Below are 21,314 nucleotides of genomic sequence, written 5' to 3'. Positions count from 1 at the left end.
CTAACTGAATAAGCAATCCATTCTATCTACGGATTTGAATGCTTTCACACACAGGAATTGCATTGGTTGATGTCTGAGGAGCAATTTTATAATTTAGCATTGTATATTAGCAAACAATACAAGTTACACCAAAACCTTCTCGCCTTCATTTCCAGAACCTGCAACTCTGGATCATTTAGAAAAAAGAACCAAGCTGAGAGACTGTGACATGGCATCTCCTCATTTCCAGTAAGTTGACTAAACACAAAGCCTCCTTTTTGTGTAAAATGATGCATAATTTGCATTCAGGGCAGGCATTCATTTTATGAAGAGTTTCAAGTACAAATCAGATCAGACACCTTTTGAACATCTTAAATTGGGTTGGTTACAATTCCTTTCCAACATCTATCTGACTGAATGTTCTAATCGACCGCCAGGTTTGCAAGGAGAAGAGAAACACCACAATTTCCTTCCACTGGCAGCTCAAAGCCCAGCCCTGAGGAGCAGTGCGCACAGTACCTGACACTGCTCATGCTGCCGGTCTCGGATCCAAGCTTGCATCGCTCCAGTTGGCTGGCGACGATCTGGCGTTCTGCCTCTAGCTCTCGGGTCAGCCTTTCAAACTGTAATTCCTGAAATAAAACCATCAAAAGGATTAATGCTATCAGCTATACGGAAACTGGAAATCAGACCAAAAAGACAGTAGGTCAAAGGGAAGATTAGGATTTCTCAAGATGTTAAATTTGAGAAGCAGAGGTTGCTGATGTGGACCCGAAGAAGGATGAGGATTTCAAACAGACCTGAATTCATATCACAGTCCTGGGACCCATCAGCCGCAGGGCCTTGAATAAGCTATAGTCTTTCTAAGGATCAGTTTCGTCATCTGTAAAATGGGTTTACAATACTTACTTCATTAGGTTGAGGTGAAGATTAAATGAGACACTGACCATGAAAAATAAGCCTGTGCTATGTTTGGCAAATGTCCTGTACCCAACAGATATTAATACCCCTGTAACCAAAAGTGAAACAATAAATAAACAATTTATTTGTTATATGATTTGGAGTATCGTGTTTAGTCCCTACTGGCCATCTAGGTGCTTCTATATACTAATTGCATCTTCATATTACTTACCTATTGCAGATTGAAGAAAATAATGCCTTAAACCTACACTGTTCCTTCTTTATATTCCAGCAGAAGGACAAGGACGCTGATTCTAATTACAGAGTCTAATTACACGGTGAATTACCTTTGTGATATTTGATACATCACCTTAAAAAACAGCCAGCTGAACCAAGGAAGAATGCTTCTAAAAATCTGCCTGACACCCGCTGTTAAAAGATTAACTTTAATGAAAAATGATTCATTGAGTACGGCAAGGATTTCAGCTGTTCCAGCTACAGGACTTTTATACCATATTGTAAGCTTTATGTTTTATTTTTCCATACACTTAAGTTTTTATAAACATAATTATAGTAAATTATGTATTTTAACTAAAAAATTCTGAAAAAGTTTTCATAATGTCACTAATAACTTCTTTTAAAAAATAAATTATTGGCACAGTTGTATTTTAAGGATGGGAAACCTTCTAAGAATGTGGAAAAATACTGAAAAAGAGGGTAGGGGTTAACTTGGGAGAACTAAAACTCCCAGCATTACAGGGATTTGTCTTCCCAGAAAAGATGAGTTTATTTTATTTGCTACCCTGGGATGCCCTAGGGTGAGACCTTTAAAAAGTAGGGTCTGGGGGCTTCCCTGGTGGCGCAGTGGTTGAGAGTCCACCTGCCGATGCAGGGGGCACGGGTTCGTGCCCCGGTCCGGGAAGATCCCACATGCCACAGAACAACTAAGCACGTGTGCCACAACTACTGAGCCTGCACTCCAGAGCCCATGAGCCACAACTACTGAGCCCACATGCCACAACTACTGAAACCCACGTGCCTAGAGCCCATGCACCGCAACAAGAGAAGCCACTGAAGTGAGAAGCCCGTGCACCGCAATGAAGAGTAGCCCCCGCTTGCCGCAACGAGAAAGCCTGCATGCAGGCAACAAAGACCCAATGCAGCCCCCCAAAATTAATTAATTATTTTTTAAAAAATGCAATATCTGTGAAGTGCAATAAAACGAGGTATGTCTGTATATTTTATCTTAAATGTGTCTGTATAACAGTAAACAAACTCATACTTTTGAATTGACAACACCTTAAAACCATTAACACAAAGATTATACAGAGCTCCTCATAGGTAAACAGAAATTCATTATTCGTATTATCTAAAGCACTTTAATTTGCTGCATTTTTGCATATGTTACAAGCAGTCCAATATGGCAAGACAATCTGAGTCAGGATTTACAAAACTTTTTGGGCTTCTGCTAGGACAGACACTACCCTTGGGTGTGCTTGCTGAAGGCTGTGGCCTCACTAAATGTTTTCTTCACATTAGTTTTATGGGAGGCGGGTGTTAGTAGACATTTTCTTCATGAAATCTGCCTTCCAAACTTATAGTCACAATACTCAGTGCTCTTCACCTGTGTGCAGCTATTTAATTCCATCTGACATCACTTCCTTTCTGTCTGAAAGGCTTCTTTTAATATTTCTTGTAATATGGCTCCTTCAGTAATGAATTCTTTCAGATGTATATGCCTAGTAAAGTTCTCATTTTGCCCTCATTTTTGAAAGACATTTTTGCTCCACTGTTCTCTCTTGCATTTACTGTTTCTAACCAAACAAAACTATGATATTCCTTGTCTTCATGTCTTTGAATATATTGTATCTTTTTTCTCTGCCTCCTTTTAAGATTTTCTCTTTATCATCAGTGCTGAACAACTTGATTTTAAAGTTCTCTGGGTGTAGTTTTCTTCAGGTTTCTTATGCTTGGGGTTCAGTGGGTTTCTTGGATCTGTGACTTTATAGTTTTCATCAAATCTGGAAATTTTTCAGCCATTAAGTCTTCAAAATTTTTTTTTTTCTTTCCCGCTATCTTCTCTCCTTCGGTGACTACAATTAAGTGTACATTAGGCCACTTGGAATTGTCTCACAGGTCATGGATTCCTTTTTCCACTTTTAAAAGTCTTTTTTTTCTTTCTTTGTATTTCATTTTGTTTAATTCCTACTGGTGTCTTCAAGTTAACCAGTCTTTTCTTCTGCAGTGTCTAATCCACCATCAGTCCCATGGAGTGTATTTTTAATCTCAAACACTGATGAATCAAACATGTCTAGAAGTTTCATTTGGGTCTTTTTAAAAAAATCTTCCATGTCTCTATTTAACTTTCTAAACATATGGAATATACATATTAAAAACTGTTTCACTGTCCTGATTTGCTAATTCTAGCATCTGCATCAGGTTCCCAGCTGGTTTCCCAGCTTGGCTGGAGGGTGTAAGCACATATTCTGGGTCCTGGTGTGAACACCAGGTACTAGTTCCTCCCATCCTTCCAGGTAGTTCTTTCCCTGCCCCCTGCTGGTTTCCTTACATACATGTGCTGCTCAGTTCTCTGCTGAATAGTCCAAGGGGACCCTCTGCAGATCTCAAGGGTTCTCTTTCTGAGCAGCAATCACCTTTCTTCTATTTTCCCCTGCAAATTCCAGGCACCTTTACCTCTCTGGGTTCTCAGTACTTTCTCCCCAACTCAGGGGGTCCTCTGGGCTCTGCCTGGGTCCCCCTTCCCTTTCTCCACTGTTGTGGGGAAACTCTCTCAAGGCAGTAAGCTGGGGCAATTGCAGGGCTCACCTCATTTGCTTTATGTATCTAAAGAATCTTTTTTTTCATTTTTTTTAATTGAAGTATCGTTGATTTATAATGTTGTGTTAGCTTCAGGTGTACAGCAAAGTGACTCAGTTATATATATATATGTATATAATCTATATATATAACCTATGTGTGTGTGTGTGTGTGTGTGTGTGTGTGTATATATATATATATATATATATGTTTTTGTAACATACACACAATGCATTTTTTTTTGCGGTACGTGGGGCTCTCACTGTTGTGGCCTCTCCCGTTGCAGAGCACAGGCTCCGGACACGCAGGCTCAGAGGCCATGGCTCACGGGACCAGCCGCTCTGTGGCATGTGGGATCTTCCCGGACCAGGGCACGAACCTGTGTCCCCTGCATCGGCAGGCGGACTCTCAACCACTGCGCCACCAGGGAAGCCCCACACAATGCATTTTTGAGAAATAAAAGTTGTCTTACAGAGCTTTATGGTTCTTTCACACACACACACACACACACACACACACTCATAATCACACACAGTGCTATATATAAAATAGATAACCAACAAGGGCCTACTGTACAGCACAGGGAACTATATTCAATATTTTTTAATAACCTAAAAGGAAAAAGAATCTGAAAAAATATATATATATATGTCAACTCTACTTCAATAAAAATTTTTAAAAAATCACTGTCCTTCATTGCCTAAAGTGTAGTGTTTTGAAAACTGGTGTTTTTGTTGTTGTTGTTGTTGTTTCAGGTGGGAAGGTATTACTTCTGGGTCTCTGTTACTTTCTTAGCTGAAAGGTGAAAGATTAAGAATTAACTATTTTTCCCCCATGCTTGATTTGTACATGCTTATTTTCCACTGTATTTAAAAATTCATACTAAATGTACTACTAAACAGCTAAGTACTGAAGTTTTTACCTGTTTAATTTTGTTCACTATTTCAGTATTAAAAATAGAAGCTCCTTTTGGGTCACTTGTATCTTTAGTTTGCATGATGACTTTTTAACTGAATTAGAATTTTCTTTATTAAGGAAACTGAATCAATGCTTTGCCTTTTAAAATGTCCATTCAATAAATGTTTACTTTGTCATGGCATATGTGAGACAAGCAAGTAATTAAGTGAATTTTCCCTCTGTGTTTCTCTGAGGAGCACACAGCAAATGTCAAGGTCTTCCAGGAGCAAGGAGGTTTCTCTTCCGCACCTAAAATCCTATATTTTATTAATAAAGTAACACAAAACATAGTAATAAAATTGGAGGCAAAAGTATTTATTGAGCACTTACTATTGAGTGCATAATTACTAGGACAGCATATAAGGAGGAAACTTTTCCTGCTGACTTGCCACTGTATCTGGTATCTAGGACAGTCCTGGCACATAGTAGGTGCTCAATAAATATCTTTTAAATAAATATACCTATACTAAGTGCTTTACATGCACTGCCTTATATAAACATCATAAACCTGCTATTTCTTAGGTTCTGTTTTTTTCCTTACTTTACAAAAATGTTAAGGTAATGGGATGAAAGGATTAGCCTTGGTCAGGAAAGAAATTCTTCCTTCAAAAGTAGGAAGGAGAATGAGATCAAAGATGATGTCTTAGGAGATCTGGACATAGAGAAGGGAAATGTTGAATGAACGAATTAATATTGAATGAACTAAATATTCTCAATACTGTCAATTATTTTGTTTCAGAGACCACAGCAGTCCATTACTGTAGAGACATGAGATGTCAGTGTAAACTATGAAGTTCATTAACATTCATATTTACTCATTATTTAAATAGTTTTTATTAGTATGAACTCTAGAGATTGGGTTCCAAAATGCCTTACTGCATTGTCACTTATTTTACATCCATTTTCTACCTTACCCCAACCCAAGGGCCTAAGACTTATAGGAAGGGCTGTTTTGGCCAGCACATGGTTGGGGATGGGAACTGTCAGGACCTAAGCTGGTCCTAGTATGGTTTGACACTTGGAATTGAAAACTGACCTTAGAATTGGGAACTAGCTGAGCTGCAACTGAGGTTCTCAAACTCGGATCACTCCTGTGGCGTAAAAGCATCTGTAGTATCCTCCAGGGCAACATTACAACAGTGAATGAGCTTCTATTCCATTGGGAGATACTTATGCTGTGATGTGGGTGGGAAGATGACCTTCCCCAGTTCTAACTCAGTTTGATATCTGGAGGGAGAACAGACCTCTCAGGACTGAATAATTCTTGGGTATCTTAGAGACTTTAAGATGAGAGAGCATTCAAGAGAGGGATGTTGCTAATAAGGGCTGGTGGGTACCCAAGAAATTAATGGGAAAAATAAATGTAGATATATTTAGTGAACTTTATAATACTGGTTGTAAGTGAATATGTGCTATTAAATTAATTCAGTGAAGGTGAAACTATAAAGAGAGATGAGAAGAAGAGTGAAGAAAGATCTTTGCAGGTTATCTGGATTTGGAGGGACAAGGAACAAGAGAAGTCAGCAAAATAAATACAAGAATAGGCGTAAGGCACAAGACCGCTAATATGGCTTCTCCTGGGCAGTTTCAGTGGAGAAGTGGTGATATAAATCAGGCTATATAAAACAGGATATGACACCAAAAACACAGGAAACAAAAGCAAAAACAGACAAGTAGGACTACATCAAACTAAAAAGGTTCCTTTTCTGTCAGCAATGGAAACAGCCAACAGAGTGAAAAGGCCAACTATGGAATGGAAGAAAATATTTAAAGGGGTTAATTTCTAAAATAGATAAGGAATTCATACAACTCAATAGTAAAAAAACAAAACAAAAACAAACCAATTAAAAAATGCATTAAGTACGTGACTAGACATTTCTCCAAAGAAGATTCAATGCAAATGGTCAACAGGTATATAAAAAAGGCACTGAACATCACTAATTATCAAGGAAATACAAATCAAAACCACAATATGATATCATCTAATAACTATTAGGATGGATATATCAAAAGAACAAAGGATAACAAGTGTTATTGAGGATCTGGAGAAATTGTACAGTGTTGACGGAAATGTAAAATGGTGCAGGCACTATGTAAAACAGTATGGAGGTTTCTTAAAAAATTAGAAACAGGGGCTTCCCTGGTGGAGCAGTGGTTAAGAATCTGCCTTCCAATGCAGGGGACATGGGTTCGAGCCCTGGTCCGGGAAGATCCCACTTGCCGCAGAGCAACTAAGCCCATGCACCACAACTACTGAGCCTGCGCTCTAGAGCCCGTGAGCCACAACTACTGAGGACCGTGCGCCTAGAGCCCATGCTCCACAACAAGAGAAGACACTGCCATGAGAAGCCTGCGCACCGCAACAGAGTACCCGCTGCTCGCCACAACTAGAGAAAGCCCACGTGCAGCAATGAAGACCCAACACAGCAAAAAATAAATAAGTAAACAAAGAAATTTATTTTTTAAAAAAATTAGGAACAGAACTACCATATGATCTGGCAATCCCACTCCTGGGTATATATATCCAAAAGAAGTGAAATCAGGATCTAAAGGAGATACCCGCAACCCCATGTTCACCGCAGCGTTATTCACAGCAGCCAAGATATGTAAACAACTTAAATGTCCAACAGACAAATAGATAAGGAAAATGCGGTATATACATATAATGCAACATCATTCAGCCTTTGAAAAGAAGAAAATTGTACTATTTGCGACAACATGGATGGACCTGGAAGACATGCTAAGTGAAATAAGTCAGTTACAGAAAGACAAAAATTTTATGATTCCACTTACATAGGTATCTGAAAGAGTCCAACTTACAACAGAAGCAGAAAATAGAATGGTGGTTGCCAGGGGCTAAGGAGTGAGGTGAATGGGGAGTTGCTGTTCAAGGGTATAAAGTTTCAGTTATACAAGATGAATAAGTCTTGAGATCTCCTATATTTAACAACAGTGTTAAAATTGTTAACTTAAAATTTTGTCAAGAGAGTATATCTCATTTTTAGTGTTTCTATAGCACCCCCGTCAAAAAAAAGGAAAGGGACACAAGGAAACTTTTGGAGGTGATGGGTATGTTTACATATTTATTTCCTTGATTGTGGTGATGGTATCCTGGGTGTATGTATATGTCCAAACTCATCAAACTGTATACATTAAATATAGGCGGCGGGGTGAGGGGTGGAGGTTGTATATCAATTATACTAAATAAAATTGTTAAAAAAATACCCCCAAAATGTGACTTAGAAACTGTCTAGAGAATGGGATTTCATGGGAATTAAGACTAGTGAGTGAATCACAGCAGCATTATTTACAATAGTCAAGACATGGAAGCATCATAAATGTCCGTCGACAGATGAATGGATAAAGATGAGGTACAAGTTAATACTACTCAGCCACAAAAAAGAATGATATAATGCCATCTGCAGAAACATGGATGGACCTAGAGGGAAGTCAGACAGAGAAAGACAAATATTATATGTTATCACTTATATGTGGCATCTAAAAAATGACACAAATGAACTTATTTACAAAACAGCAACAGACTCACAGACATAGAAATCAAACTTATGGTTATCAAAGAGGAAGTGGTGGGAGGGATAAATTAGGAGTTTGAGATTAGCAGATACCCGTTACCATGTAATAAGGTCATACTGTATAGCACAGGGAACTATATTCAATATCTTGTAATAACCTATAATGGAAAAAAATCTGAAAAAGAACCTATATATATATATATATATATATATATATATATGCAATTGAATCACTTTGTTGTACACCTGAAACTAATACAACATTGTAAATCAACTGTGTGCCAATTAAAAAGAAAAAAGAAGTGGGTGGATTAGAGAGGACATCCTACAGTAAAGGAGGTTTTTATTTGTTTTTTGTTTGTTTTTTGCGGTACGCGGGCCTCTCACTGTTGTGGCCTCTCCCGATGCGGAGCACAGGCTCCGGACGCGCAAGCTCAGCGGCCAGGGCTCACGGGCCCAGCCGCTCCACGGCATGTGGGATCTTCCCGGACCGGGGCACGAACCTGCGTTCCCTGCATCGGCAGACGGACTCTCAACCACTGCGCCACCAGGGAAGCCCAAAAGTTCTCCTCTTGTTTGCTAACGGAATGGTGGCGGGCAAGAGGGCGGAGGGCAGAAAGGGGCATGGGCTCTGTCGGGTTCAACCTCCACAGTGGAGGCCCCAGGGTTCTCCTCAATGAGCCCTCAAGAAAACTTGCCCCTCGTGCTGAATCAAGTTAGATGAGGAAGGAAAACCTATTAATGAGCCACAGAAGGTACTGGTCTTGTTCAAGGTGCTAGTCCTGTGAGGAAAATTGAAAGACTCAGTCAACTTTCCTACTGTGTCCTCTATTTCTTCCATTTGGTCCATACCTCGTTTTAATTTTGAGTAAATCCCTGGGTCGGTAATAAAGATAGCAATCATGCTCTAGGCCTGGGGCCGTTATAGGAGCATCTTGTTAAGGAATCAACCTTCTTGGGGACTGATGCCCTTTCTCTATATTCCATTTCTGTGCCTGCTGCTGGCTTCATTCGATGGTCCCTTGGCCTGTCCAATGAGCCCTTCACCCAACAGATAACTCTGCTTTCCCCTGACCTCTTCCATCCTCCCGTCTAAGGCTGCCCGTTGCCTAATATCTCCCTGCCTCTTGCTGGAGACGCAGCACATTGTCTATTTCGCCCAGACGCTCACTACACCCTCTCTATTTCAGTCCCCCCCATGTCTTGCCATCTTTTCTGCAGATCAGATCTAGTTTTTCGAAGCACCAATATCAACACAATCACTTTAATTTTATGTCAAAGGAGAGAAGTGGAAGATCATTGCTAGTTCTTTTCAGGCTCTAAGATGCAATGATTTTAGGGAATCTTGACTTAGTGACTCTGCTTGCAATAGTGGAGCAAAATGACTGCTCAAATGTTTTGAAATATTTTATTAGAGAGTGAATTATAGTCATTATCATCATATAAATGTTGTCCTCAGATGTTTTTCCACCTGGGAGAGAATCAGGGTCTAGGAATTGTTCTCTGTCCTCTGGCTTGAATCTCTGCAGGAAAGATGAAAGACTAGTTTTCCACTGTGTAGATGAGTTCTTGCCCCCTGATTCCCTCATCTCTGCACCCATCAAGGATTTGTATCATCAAGTGATCCTGGGAGACCTTTATTCTCACATCACTTTTAATTCTCCTTTCATATGAACGAGTTGACTCCATAGCCACAAATTCTGGGCAATGTTAATTTCATCCCATGGAGACATGTTCTGAAGCCAAATCTGAAGGGAAGGTGGCACAGATGACAGGGTAATAATAGGAGGCTTACAGCAAAGCATCCAACAAGTTTGGAAAGAACAAGCCCAGATGTCGAGATGGAATGGAACAAATCAATGTCAACTGTAAAGCTATGTAAACCTCATCGATGAGTCAAAAACTATGGCAAAGAGCTGTCCGTGAAAGTTACCAAAACTGACAGATTAATGTTTTAAACAATCACGCTGTCATCCTGGGTCACCTAGCAAGACAGCGGATGACAGGAATCAGCGCCCCAAAGCGGAATCATAACGCACCTTTCCAGAACAGTTTCAATAAAATAAAATATAACAAATACCTCTTTCTGACCAACTCCTTCAATCTGTAAGATTCCATTTGCTTTGTTCTAGCCAATGCCTTGATATCCAAATAAAGCTTGTTTATCAAAATTTACTTAATTCCACTGAAAGGCAGGGCTCCACAAAATAAAGGAGGCCACATTTCTTGGGCGTTTTAGATCATGTAAGAATCCACTAGGTTGCATACAAAGTTTAGTGATGCTACTATAAGGGTGACCCTTTACCTACATCATGATAATCTCTGGAACTGTTTTTTAACGCCTGGTGCGTAACTCAGAGCTACAAAATAAAATTTTCTTGGTAATGGGGCCCTAATGTACATCTTGAAAATTTTCTACTAGTGATTTTTATGCCCTTAACTACTTGGGAATAACTTTTATTTACGACACAGCCCACAATAATCACAATCAATATTTTACGTATTTACTTATCGCGTATCATGCTCAACTAAATGCTTTACATGCATTAACTTATTTATTCCTCACATTGACCCAAAAAGGGAGGCATTTTATTTTCTAAGACATTGCAAATTTAAGGATGTTAACTAGCTTCCCCAAAGATTAGCTGGCACTCGGACTAGAAGTCTATCTCAAATTAACTGTTCAGAACCCCACTGCCTCAAAGCTCTTGAGTATTTGTTCGCATTGTTTTAATGGAAGCTATAGAACTAGGAACAACACAGCCAACATAATAACACAACTCTCCTTAATGAGGAATGACTACAGCTCACTCATCTTAGTTTTTCTTCCCTTTCTAGATATAAAGTATTGGAATTACTATGTCCAATCATAGGAAGAATTAGGCTCACTGTACCATTTAAGTCCACACCACCACTGAAATATTTTCTTCTAATAAAGGCCCTTGACTTTTAAGAGGGCCACTGCCAAACTCAGATATACCCCATGAAGGCAATGAGGATGCTGAGGGGTTATACTTCAGTGTCCTTGTCTATATTTAGCCCGTAATGGAGAAACCAGCTTTCCAATATTTAAAGGGTGAAAGAAGAAGTACCAGACCCCAGGCTCAGCCAAGAACCATGACTTGCAGTCCCTCAAATTAACTCTGAACGTTCTCACTTTGTACCCATTGCTCTGAATATCCACTTCCTCTTCCCCACTCTTTGCTTGATTCTAAGTCTAGGGAAAATGCCTTTGCCTTCAATTTTTATGGTGCCAATCTCAGCATTGACTCATTTAATTCCATCTGTTCTATACAAGTACATTCATGACCTGCCCCTCACTCCTTACACAAGACAACAAATGACCATGACATTCACAGCACCAACAGCTGTATCGAATTCACTTAACTACATACTCGTCTTCTTTCTTAGAACATACATGTCTTGTTGGCAGAGACCATGCCTTTGCATTATCACCTTCTTCTCATCAAGCATAGAGTGCATTCAGTAAATGGATGGATGGATGGATGGATGGATGGATGGATGGATGGATGGATGGATGGACGATGGATGGATGATTTAATGTATGACCCAAATATATTATATTGGGTCAATATAAGAAACTGTGCAATAGTGTGTATGCATAGAGCAAACTTACTAATGCATCTGATAAAATGCAGAAGTTGAAGTTAAATTACTTTTGTGGCACTTCCAATGCAAAATTTCTATAATCTTTTCCATGAATTTCTCTCTCTCTCTTTCTCTTTCATTATATGACTTTTGTATAACTAACTTGAATTATGGGATAAAAACTGTAAGAATAATTCTATTCAAAAAATAAACAAATGGCACCTAATGAAACTTAAAAGCTTTTGCACAGCAAAGGAAACCATAAACAAGACGAAAAGACATCCCTCAGAATGGGAGAAAATATTTGCAAATGAAGAAACTGACAAAGGATTAATCTCCAAAATATACAAGCAGCTCATGCAGCTCAATATCAAAAAAACAAACAACTCAATCCAAAAATGGGCAGAAGACCTAGACATTTCTCCAAAGAAGATATACAGATTGCCAACAAACACATGAAAGGATGCTCAACATCACTAATCATTAGAGAAATGCAAATCAAAACTACAATGAGGTATCACCTCACACCAGTCAGAATGGCCATCAAATATCTACAAACAATAAATGCTGGAGAGGGTGTGGAGAAAAGGGAGCCCTCTTGCACTGTTGGTGGGAATGTAAATTGATACAGCTGCTATGGAGAACAGTATGGAGGTTCCTTAAAAAACTAAACATAGAACTACCATACAACCCAGCAACCCCACTACTGGGCATATACCCTGAGAAAACCATAATTCAAAAAGAGTCATGTACTACAATGTTCACTGCAGCTGTATTTACAATAGCCAGGACATGGAAACAACCTAAGTGTCCATCGACAGACAAATGGATAAAGAAGATGTGGCGCATATATACAATGGAATATTACTCAGCCATAAAAAGAAATGAAATTGAGTTATTTGTAGCGAGGTGGATGGACCTAGAGTCTGTCATACAGAGTGAAGTAAGTCAGAAAGAGAAAAACAAATACCATATGCTAACACATATATATATGGAATCTAAAAAAAAAAAAGGTTCAGAAGGACCTAGGGGCAGGACAGGAATAAAGATGCAGATGTAGAGAATGGACTTGAGGACATGGGCAGGGGGAAGGGTAAGCTGGGACAAAGTGAGAGAGTCGCATGGACATATATATACTACCAAATGTAAAATAGATAGCTACTGGGAAGCAGCCTCATAGCACAGGGAGATCAGCTCTATGCTCTGTGACCACCCAGAGGGGTGGGAATAGGGACGGTGGGAGGGAGATGCAAGAGGGAGGAGATATGTGGATATATGTATATGTATAGCTGATTCACTTTGTTATAAAGCAGAAACTAACACACCATTGTCAAGCAAGTATACTCCCATAAAGATGTTAAAAAAAAAATTCTATTCAGAACAGAAATGTTTGAGTGACAAAAGGCCAATATTTATCCTTTCTCACTCACTGCTCTTTGTTGAAATTTAAATAGCTAAATATTCATACCAGTGGAATAATTATATATGCTCTCATAACTAAACCACATCAGTATTTTACTTGACCTACAGTTAGCATTTACTTTGTTGGCCTCTCCTTCCTTCCTGGAGCAAAGTCATCATATGGTTTTCAATACACCCCTCCCCTGCTTTCCTTCCCACCTCTCTGGCTGACCTGATTCTCAGTGAATGTCTCTCTCTTAAGCAACCGTTCTCCCTGGAATTCTTTTAAATTTCTATTTTCTTAAACTTCCTCTGAATAATCTCATCCATTTCCACAGCTTCAATAACCAGTAATGGTGTATATCCCACTGTCCACTGACATCTATTCTGGAAAACCCAGAGGTTCTGTCCAAAGCTGAAATCACAGCCAGTCTATAAACCTGCTGTCACTCCTTTGTTTTCCTGTTTCAGAAAATGGCACCTTCATTTACCCAAGTTGCCTAATCCCCAAATTTGTGTATCATTCTGGACTTTGTCCTCTCCAAATATACGTAACAAATCATTAAGTACCACTGTGATATTGTGATTTATAATAAGAAGTATACCTTTGGTCTTCATCCCCATTTCTATCACAGAAACCCTTGGAATTTCCCAAGTGAGAAGAGTGTGACAAAGGTGTCTTGTTATGTTAATGAGGTGACTTTTGGACCACATGTAAGGATGGGGGCTGGTTGCCAGGAGAAGCAACAAGGTAATTAAAAGGTTGAAACTTTCAGTCCCAGCCCCTGGACCTCCAGGAAGGGGGAGGGAGCTGGAGATTGAGTTCAAGTGCCAATGGCCAATGATTTAATCAACCATGCCAATGTAATGAGGCCTCCATAAAATCCCAAAAGGATGTGGTTCAGAGATCCTCTGGGTTGGTGAACACGTGGTGATTTGTGGAGAGTGGCCTGTTCTGAGAGATTTCTGGGCCCTTTCCCCATACCCTGCCCTATACCTCTCGTCCATTTGTTTCTGAATTACATCCTTTTATAAAAAAACAGTAATCTAGTAAGTAAAATGTTTCTCTGAGTACTGTGAGCCAGTCTAGCCAATTAACTGAACCTGCAAAGGAGGTTGTCAGTTGGTTAGAAGAACAAGTGCCAACTTGGACTTTCCATTGGCATCTTAAGTGTATGTCAGGGTGGTGCCTGTCAGGGGAGGATCTTGTAGGACTGAGCCTTTAGCCTATGGGATCTGATGTTGGCATCTCCAGATAGATAGTGTCAGAATGGAGTTGAACTGTAGGACACCCAGCAGGTACCAGAGAATTGCTTCTGTAGGGGAAAACCCCAAGCTGAAATTGACAGCAGAATTATAACTCTCTAATCTGTCCACTATCCCCAGTGACACTGCTCTCATTCTGGCCACCAGCATCTCTTGCCCAGAAACCTAAACTCATTATCCTAATTAGAGTGTCTGCCTCTCGTTCATACCTGCTTTCAATCTCTCCTCCATGATACAGCCAAAAATCATCTTTAAAAAAATAAACAAATGTGATTCCGTTATTCATCTACCTAGAACCTTTCAATGACTCCTTATTTCCTAAAGATAAAAATTAATAGTTCTTAACATTTAATCCTCCAATGGCTGAGCGCTTTATAACAGTAAAGGAAATATTCCTGACCACAAGCGTCATGATGTCTCTCTTAAGTCTATATATTAATTGGAGGACTTGAACGTGTTAAACAAGTCTGACTGGTTGTCCCTATTCATATTTTTCTTTTGTTTACACAAAGACAGATTTTTGCAAGTTAATATAGTTATTAATTTGAAATTATAGACGTAACCTAAAATAATTAACTGAAACTTAATCCTGTCATCACATTTTCTTCCAAACTTTACTACTGTTTAATTACAATCAAACAATTTTTGTGGTAATTACAACTCAGTTACTCCCGTGTTCAAACATATTCTCCCTTTGGCCACCAGGAAGTGTATGTCATAATTTTCGGAGCAAGAAAGAACACATCTTTTTTTTTTTTTTTTTTTTTTTTGCGATACGCGGGCCTCTCACTGTTGTGGCCTCTCCCGTTGCGAAGCACAGGCTCCGGACACGCAGGCTCAGCGGCCATGGCTCACGGGCCCAGCCGCTCTGCGGCATGTGGGATCTTCCCGGACCGGGGCACGAACCCGTGTTCCCTGCATTGGCAGTCGGACTCTCAACCACTGCGCCACCAGGGAAGCCCAGAACACATCTTTGATTTTGAGAAAAGCATCAGGAAGTACTTGCTTTCTAGTGACCTAGCCTCCAAAGTTCTCTTGAGAGATTGTGAAATCTGTATTTAAAAAAAAGTCTCAACTGTAAAACTGACATTGTCAGTTACTCTTATGCTATATCATTTGTGTGGCAGAATAGTCAATTTTCCCATGATTTACCATCTTCTTAGCACAAAATTCTCTAATGAAATTTACTGGTAGCTCTCTGAAGTTTACTGAGCACCTGTCATTATTTCAGAACTAGGAGATGTGTCCAGTGTCTTCAGTGGCTCCAAAATTCCTAGAGAATTCTCTCATTAGATCCCTATAAATCAAAATTTGTCTCCAGTAATCTGGTGATTTTGCTGCTTAATTTCTCAGATTCCTCTGGCACACAAATGACATGCAAAAGTAATACTTCTCACTAACAGCAACCTAAGGAGGGGACTGAGCCATCAACACTTACTTGCCTGGTAGCAAACCACAAGTTCCAATTATTTTAGAGTGATTATTCTTATGATTGATTCCAAGGCAAGAACAATACTACCTTTTCCTTCAAATCTCTAGTACCTGTGAAACAGTAGATGCCAAATAAACATTGATGGAATGAATAAGTAAAAAAAAAAAAAGCAGGGCAACAGATATTTACATGCAAAGAATTCTGCAAGGTGCTGAATGACACAAATAGGAAAGGCATGGGTACAAAATTAGTTCATGTATGGATCCTGTGATGGTTAATTTTATGTGTCAACTTGACAGGGCTAAGGGCTGCCCAGACAGCTGGTAAAACATTATTTCTTGGTATATCTCTGAGAGTGTTTCTGGAAGAGTTTGACATTTGGAACAGGAGACTAAGTACAGAAGACCACTCTCACCAATGCAGGCGGGCACCATTCAAGATGGTGTTAATCACAATGTTAAAAACAAGGACACGCTTATATTAACTTGTTTAATACAGATGAACAACAGAGTCTGATTTTATTTTTCATATCTTATCATTCTACACAGTTGATTTAAAAAAATACGCTCTTTATACTAAAGTAGCTTTGTGACTTAAATGTTTCATTGTGCTCCTTTCTAATACAGATCCTGTTGATTTACGTCTAGCAAAATTGTTGAAATCTTTTTCAATTCTTTGAAAGTACATCATCAGCTAGAGTACAAAGTAAAATACTAAATTGTGATGAGAGATTTAAATGAATTTCAAAGACAACATCCACTTGGGGAAGATGGAAGGGGGTGGGGAGAATGAAGAAATCAAGGACAATGGCACAAGCAGAAGGTGGCACCTGAGATGGACAGGGAGAGGTTACTATTTGACCACGTGAAAGGGTAGCGGAAAAGCATTACAGATGGAACAGCATGAATTAAGGCACAGAAGTAGGCAAATACTGAACGTGCGCTTATGTGTTTCAGGGAATAATTGGAGTTCAGTTTGATTGAAGCATATAGAGCAAGACTGAATACTAGGCAAATTAGCTTGGAAGTTTAGACAGAAGTAAAAGGTTATATTCAACAATGATCCTGATTTTCCTTATTCATTGACTGTGTTGCACCATAGCTCATCTATTTCCATACTCCGAGTAAAGAGTCCCTTGAAATTTTATTGAGCTCATCTGTTTCCTTGTTAAGAAAATACCTAATAAAATTTAACTTTTTTTTTTTAACATCTGAAGGTCAGTAGTGTTAACATAGATCCTGTACTACATTATAAGGATATTGCACTGCAAGGATGTTAGTTTGCCTGTCCTGAAATGTCCCTGTCAACTGTAGAGTTTTTTCATAATTAGCTGGACACAGTCAAGTCCTCTGGGGTTGTGGACACAGACAGCTATTGGCTTTTACAACCAAAGAAATGGTCTCATTTCTCTTCCGCTACATTTATATTATTGACATTTCTTTCTGGTGACTTTCGTGTGTATCCTTCAGAACTCCTGTTCTTCATTGCCTCTAGAGTGTTTTTTGTTTGTTTGTTTGTTTGTTTTGCGGTACGCGGGCCTCTCACTGCTGTGGCCTCTCCCGTTGCGGAGCACAGGCTCCGGACGCCTAGGCTCAGAGGCCGTGGCTCACGGGCCCAGCCGCTCCACGGCACATGGGATCTTCCCGGACCGGGGCATGAACCCGCGTCCCCTGCATTGGCAGGCGGACTCTCAACCACTGTGCCACCAGGGAAGCCCCCAGAGTGGTTTTTAATTGCTACTGTTACATATGCTGTTGATTGAGGGACCCGAGGTTAGTACTCGGCTGACATCAGGTAAGAGGGAGTTATTAGTATACGTTAATTGTACCCTGATATAATAGTATAATGGTTTCACTCTTTGTATAACAACAGCTGTACTGTTACTCTAATTATTTTGTCTTCAAATGACCCAGTGAATGATTTAGGATATGAAATACAATCCATTTGTGTAAAGAGGAAGGAACTGGCCATCAGAGAGGTTAAGTGAATAATTCAAGATTACCCAGTTAGTGGTGTCACAGAGACAATAACACAGTGACAGCCAGCCCAGCGGTCTTTCCTGTTCTTGACCAGGTATGTAATATGCATATCAACTCTTTTGTTTCATCTGTGAAATATATTTCCCCATTGCTTAGGTAGTAATACATTCAAAACATGAACATTCTTATATTAACTTGTTTAAATACAAATAGAACAACAGGAGTTGAGTCCACTTTTCGTTCCTTATCATACTACACAGATGATTTAAAAAATACCCTCTTTACTACAGTAGCTTCATGGCTTGAGTAGCTACATCTCATTGTGATCCTTTCTCTAATCAACTTCCAAAGGCTGAATTTAAACCTATCTTCAAGCTATGAAAGTTTTAGTTTCTTTTCCTTTTATTTTTTTTTCCTTTTCAAAATTTCTCTATTGGAAATGAATTAAGTGGACTATATCAAGGAATATATCCATATTTCATCCTGAAATTCAAACAAGAACTTGTAGGAATGCAGTGCTGATGACTGTACCACCGTTGAGAAGCAAAATGAACTGTGACCAATAAATCCCTTCCCTAGTCGTCATCCTTCCACATCTCCCCAATTTGGGGAAGTGTCTTGGTAAACATTACCAAGTTTGCAGGCTTATTTTCAGTCATAAAGAAGGGTGTACCAGATGCTCCTGGTACACTGAATTGGTCACACTGTAGACAAGCTAATCTCATTATTGAGAGACCACAGGGGAAAAAAGAAAAGATTCACATTTAGTCCATATTAACTACCAGAAGACCCATCAAGGTAGCTGGGCTAGCTCATGATACAGCAGCTTCTAGCAAATTAGCAGCCCATAACAACTTCGTTATAATGGGCTGCAAGATCTTACAACATAAGCTCCACGCTATTAAAGGGAATTCAAGTACATGAATCCATGTACAGAGTATAACCTTAACATCTGTCTGTGCTTAGCCAATATTTTGTTTATGCCTTTTTAGGAACAGCCAAATTATCCTCGTGTCCCCTGAAACTAGGGACTGTAATTTCCATCAACTGCAGTTTTTAACTGCTAGAGAGGGTAGAGCTGATCAACGTCAGCCTCCCCGGCCACAGAGCTGGGCAGCAAGTTGCTCGTGATTCTGGCAGCTGTTCTGCACACATTAGGCCAATTTTCTCCCAAACCATTTCCTCTTGCTATTCAAGTGGGAAAAGCGATAGTCTAGTCATAAATTAGTCAACAAGACGTGCCTATCTATAAAACTTATACTTTTTTAAGCAAAATGACTTAAACCATATCCTACTAAACTCAGCATGAAGAACCCTCCTATTTTAATTAATTTAGGCCATTGCCATTGTTTTTCCTAATAAAGCAATGTGCCCCTCCTCTTCCCATAGTGGAGTGAATATCCTTTAGGGATTCAGGAAATAATAACAATAATTATAATAATAATAGTAATAATATCACTATTATAATAATTATTATTTCTGTTTTATAGATGAGGCAACAGTGCAATAGATTACCCAAAGTTAACTGGTTGCTAAGCTAAGGGAACAGACACTTAATATATAGTTTAAGGTATTTTCATAGAGTTTTATGTCTAGAATGAATAAATACTTACATGAAAAGTATAACTTCCCTATTTTTCTTCTTTCTTAAAAACAGTGGGTGTGCCTGAATCACTTGGGCAGTGTTTTCAAAATTCATATCCTTCCTCCTACCTCCAAAAACCTTAGCATGTAGAAAAATGGGTGCTGCAAATATCAATATGAGTTTTCTAGATTTTTGTCAAAATCTAGATGCACTCAGCCTACATCTAGTTCTAATCAACCTACATACAATGTCTTAAACATCTCACAGGATTTCATAAGTGGATGGGACCTAGAGGGTCATTTACCTCATCATCCATCCTTCTTGATGAGTCAGCCCCTCAAACAGTCGCTGGCTGAAAAGCTACCATGGACAGCAGCTCAAACTTAGATGCATGCCATTCCACGGAAGGACAGCTCCGGTTGTCAAAACCATAATATGCCTTCTAGTAAAAATCTAGTAATTGATTCTGATTCTGGCTTCTGTTCTAGTTCTGTCTTCTGATTCACCAAAGCATCGCACTGACTTTTTCATTGATACGACAGACCAACCAATATTTGAAAACTCACCTTCTCTTCTGTGATTTACAAAGGGGCCGTTCAGAAACCTCGTCATCGTACTTAGAGGCCTCATCATTCTCTACCCACTTCTGTATTGTCTCTCTAGTGTGTAGATTCCCCCAACCCTTAATTCTTAATACCCAACATTTCACACACTATTCCAAATATAGTCTGAAAAGTGCCAAGTACTTAAGCATCCTTTGCCTTGTAGCATTGAAATTGAACTTCCGTTGACGTAACCTAAGATTGCATTAGTTTTCTTCACCTTGTCAAATAGTTGCCTTATATGAAATTTGAATTCAACTAAACCTCTAGTACTTTTTTCCCTAAACTGCTGCCAAGTTAGGTTTCCATACAGGATGTACGTCTGCAGTTGATACCTTTCAAGCTATAGACAAGGCTGGACATATATCCCAAACTTTCAACTTCTTGTTTTTATCTCAAATTTTTTCAGCATTTTAGGTTCTTCTTGAAATCTAATGCATGCGTATTTGCATCAAATGTATGCATATTTTCTTAGCCTTGTATAATCTACAAATTTTATAAGCTTGCTTTGAAGACATTAGCTCCATTCTTTGATTATAGTTTTGAATAGAACACACATAGCTCAATGCTTCTCTAATGCAGGCTCTATTTCAAGTTCTTAACAATCTACTAAATGGTGTATCCAAAGGGATATATAAAAACATGTTTAATACATGCCATCAGCATACAAAGCACAGCATAAGCCTTGGATTGCTTTCTAGTCCCTAGATGGAGTACACTGTGGTGTCCACACTGCCTTACTGGCCCCTCACCTGCAGAATGCCTGTTGGTTATTATGCACTCATTTGCAAATGATGAATGATCTTCTTCATCAAATTTAGTTATAGTCAAGGCAGAGGGTCTTAAAGGGACAAATGGCTGAGCTTTACAAGTATACCTATTTCTCATATCTCGGGTTTTGAATTTGATTGTTAATTTCCCAACACTGCTGAGCTGTTCAGCTCAGATGTGGCAGCAACTGTGTCTAAAGTGGGATGCACCAGACAACCCATTGGAGTTGGGGAAGCAAAGGTTTGCTATATTTTAAATTACTGTTCTTTTATTTTTTAAATGAGATTTTTATATTTTCTAACATAGGAGTTTTGATACAGTAGTATATATATATATATATATATATATATATCATGTATAAATAAATAAGCACATAATGGATATTCTTGCCCAAAAGACTTTTACTAATCAAGGAGTGAAACTGGCAAAGGCTGGAGACCCCTCGATGAGAGACACACACAGGTTGGGCCAGGGAAGACTTGA

At 39.1% G+C, this 21,314-nt stretch overlaps 1 protein-coding gene across 6 annotated transcripts in view; it reads right to left on the bottom strand.

The window, feature by feature from the left end:
- The window catches only part of CTNND2 (catenin delta 2), a 947,506-nt gene that overhangs the window by 603,217 nt on the left and 322,975 nt on the right, over positions 1-21,314 (bottom strand). For all 6 annotated transcript variants that reach the window (XM_004274484.4, XM_033436579.2, XM_033436580.2 and 3 more), the window contains one exon: positions 499-611. In XM_004274484.4, coding sequence (XP_004274532.1) covers positions 499-611 — 113 coding nt within the window. The remainder of the gene's footprint in view (positions 1-498; positions 612-21,314) is intronic.

This window comes from Orcinus orca, chromosome 3 (genome assembly GCF_937001465.1).
Source record: "Orcinus orca chromosome 3, mOrcOrc1.1, whole genome shotgun sequence".
In the NCBI taxonomy this organism is placed as follows: domain Eukaryota; kingdom Metazoa; phylum Chordata; class Mammalia; order Artiodactyla; family Delphinidae; genus Orcinus; species Orcinus orca.
Note: the sequence above shows the minus strand (reverse complement) of the source record. Positions and strands in the feature narration are given on the sequence as shown.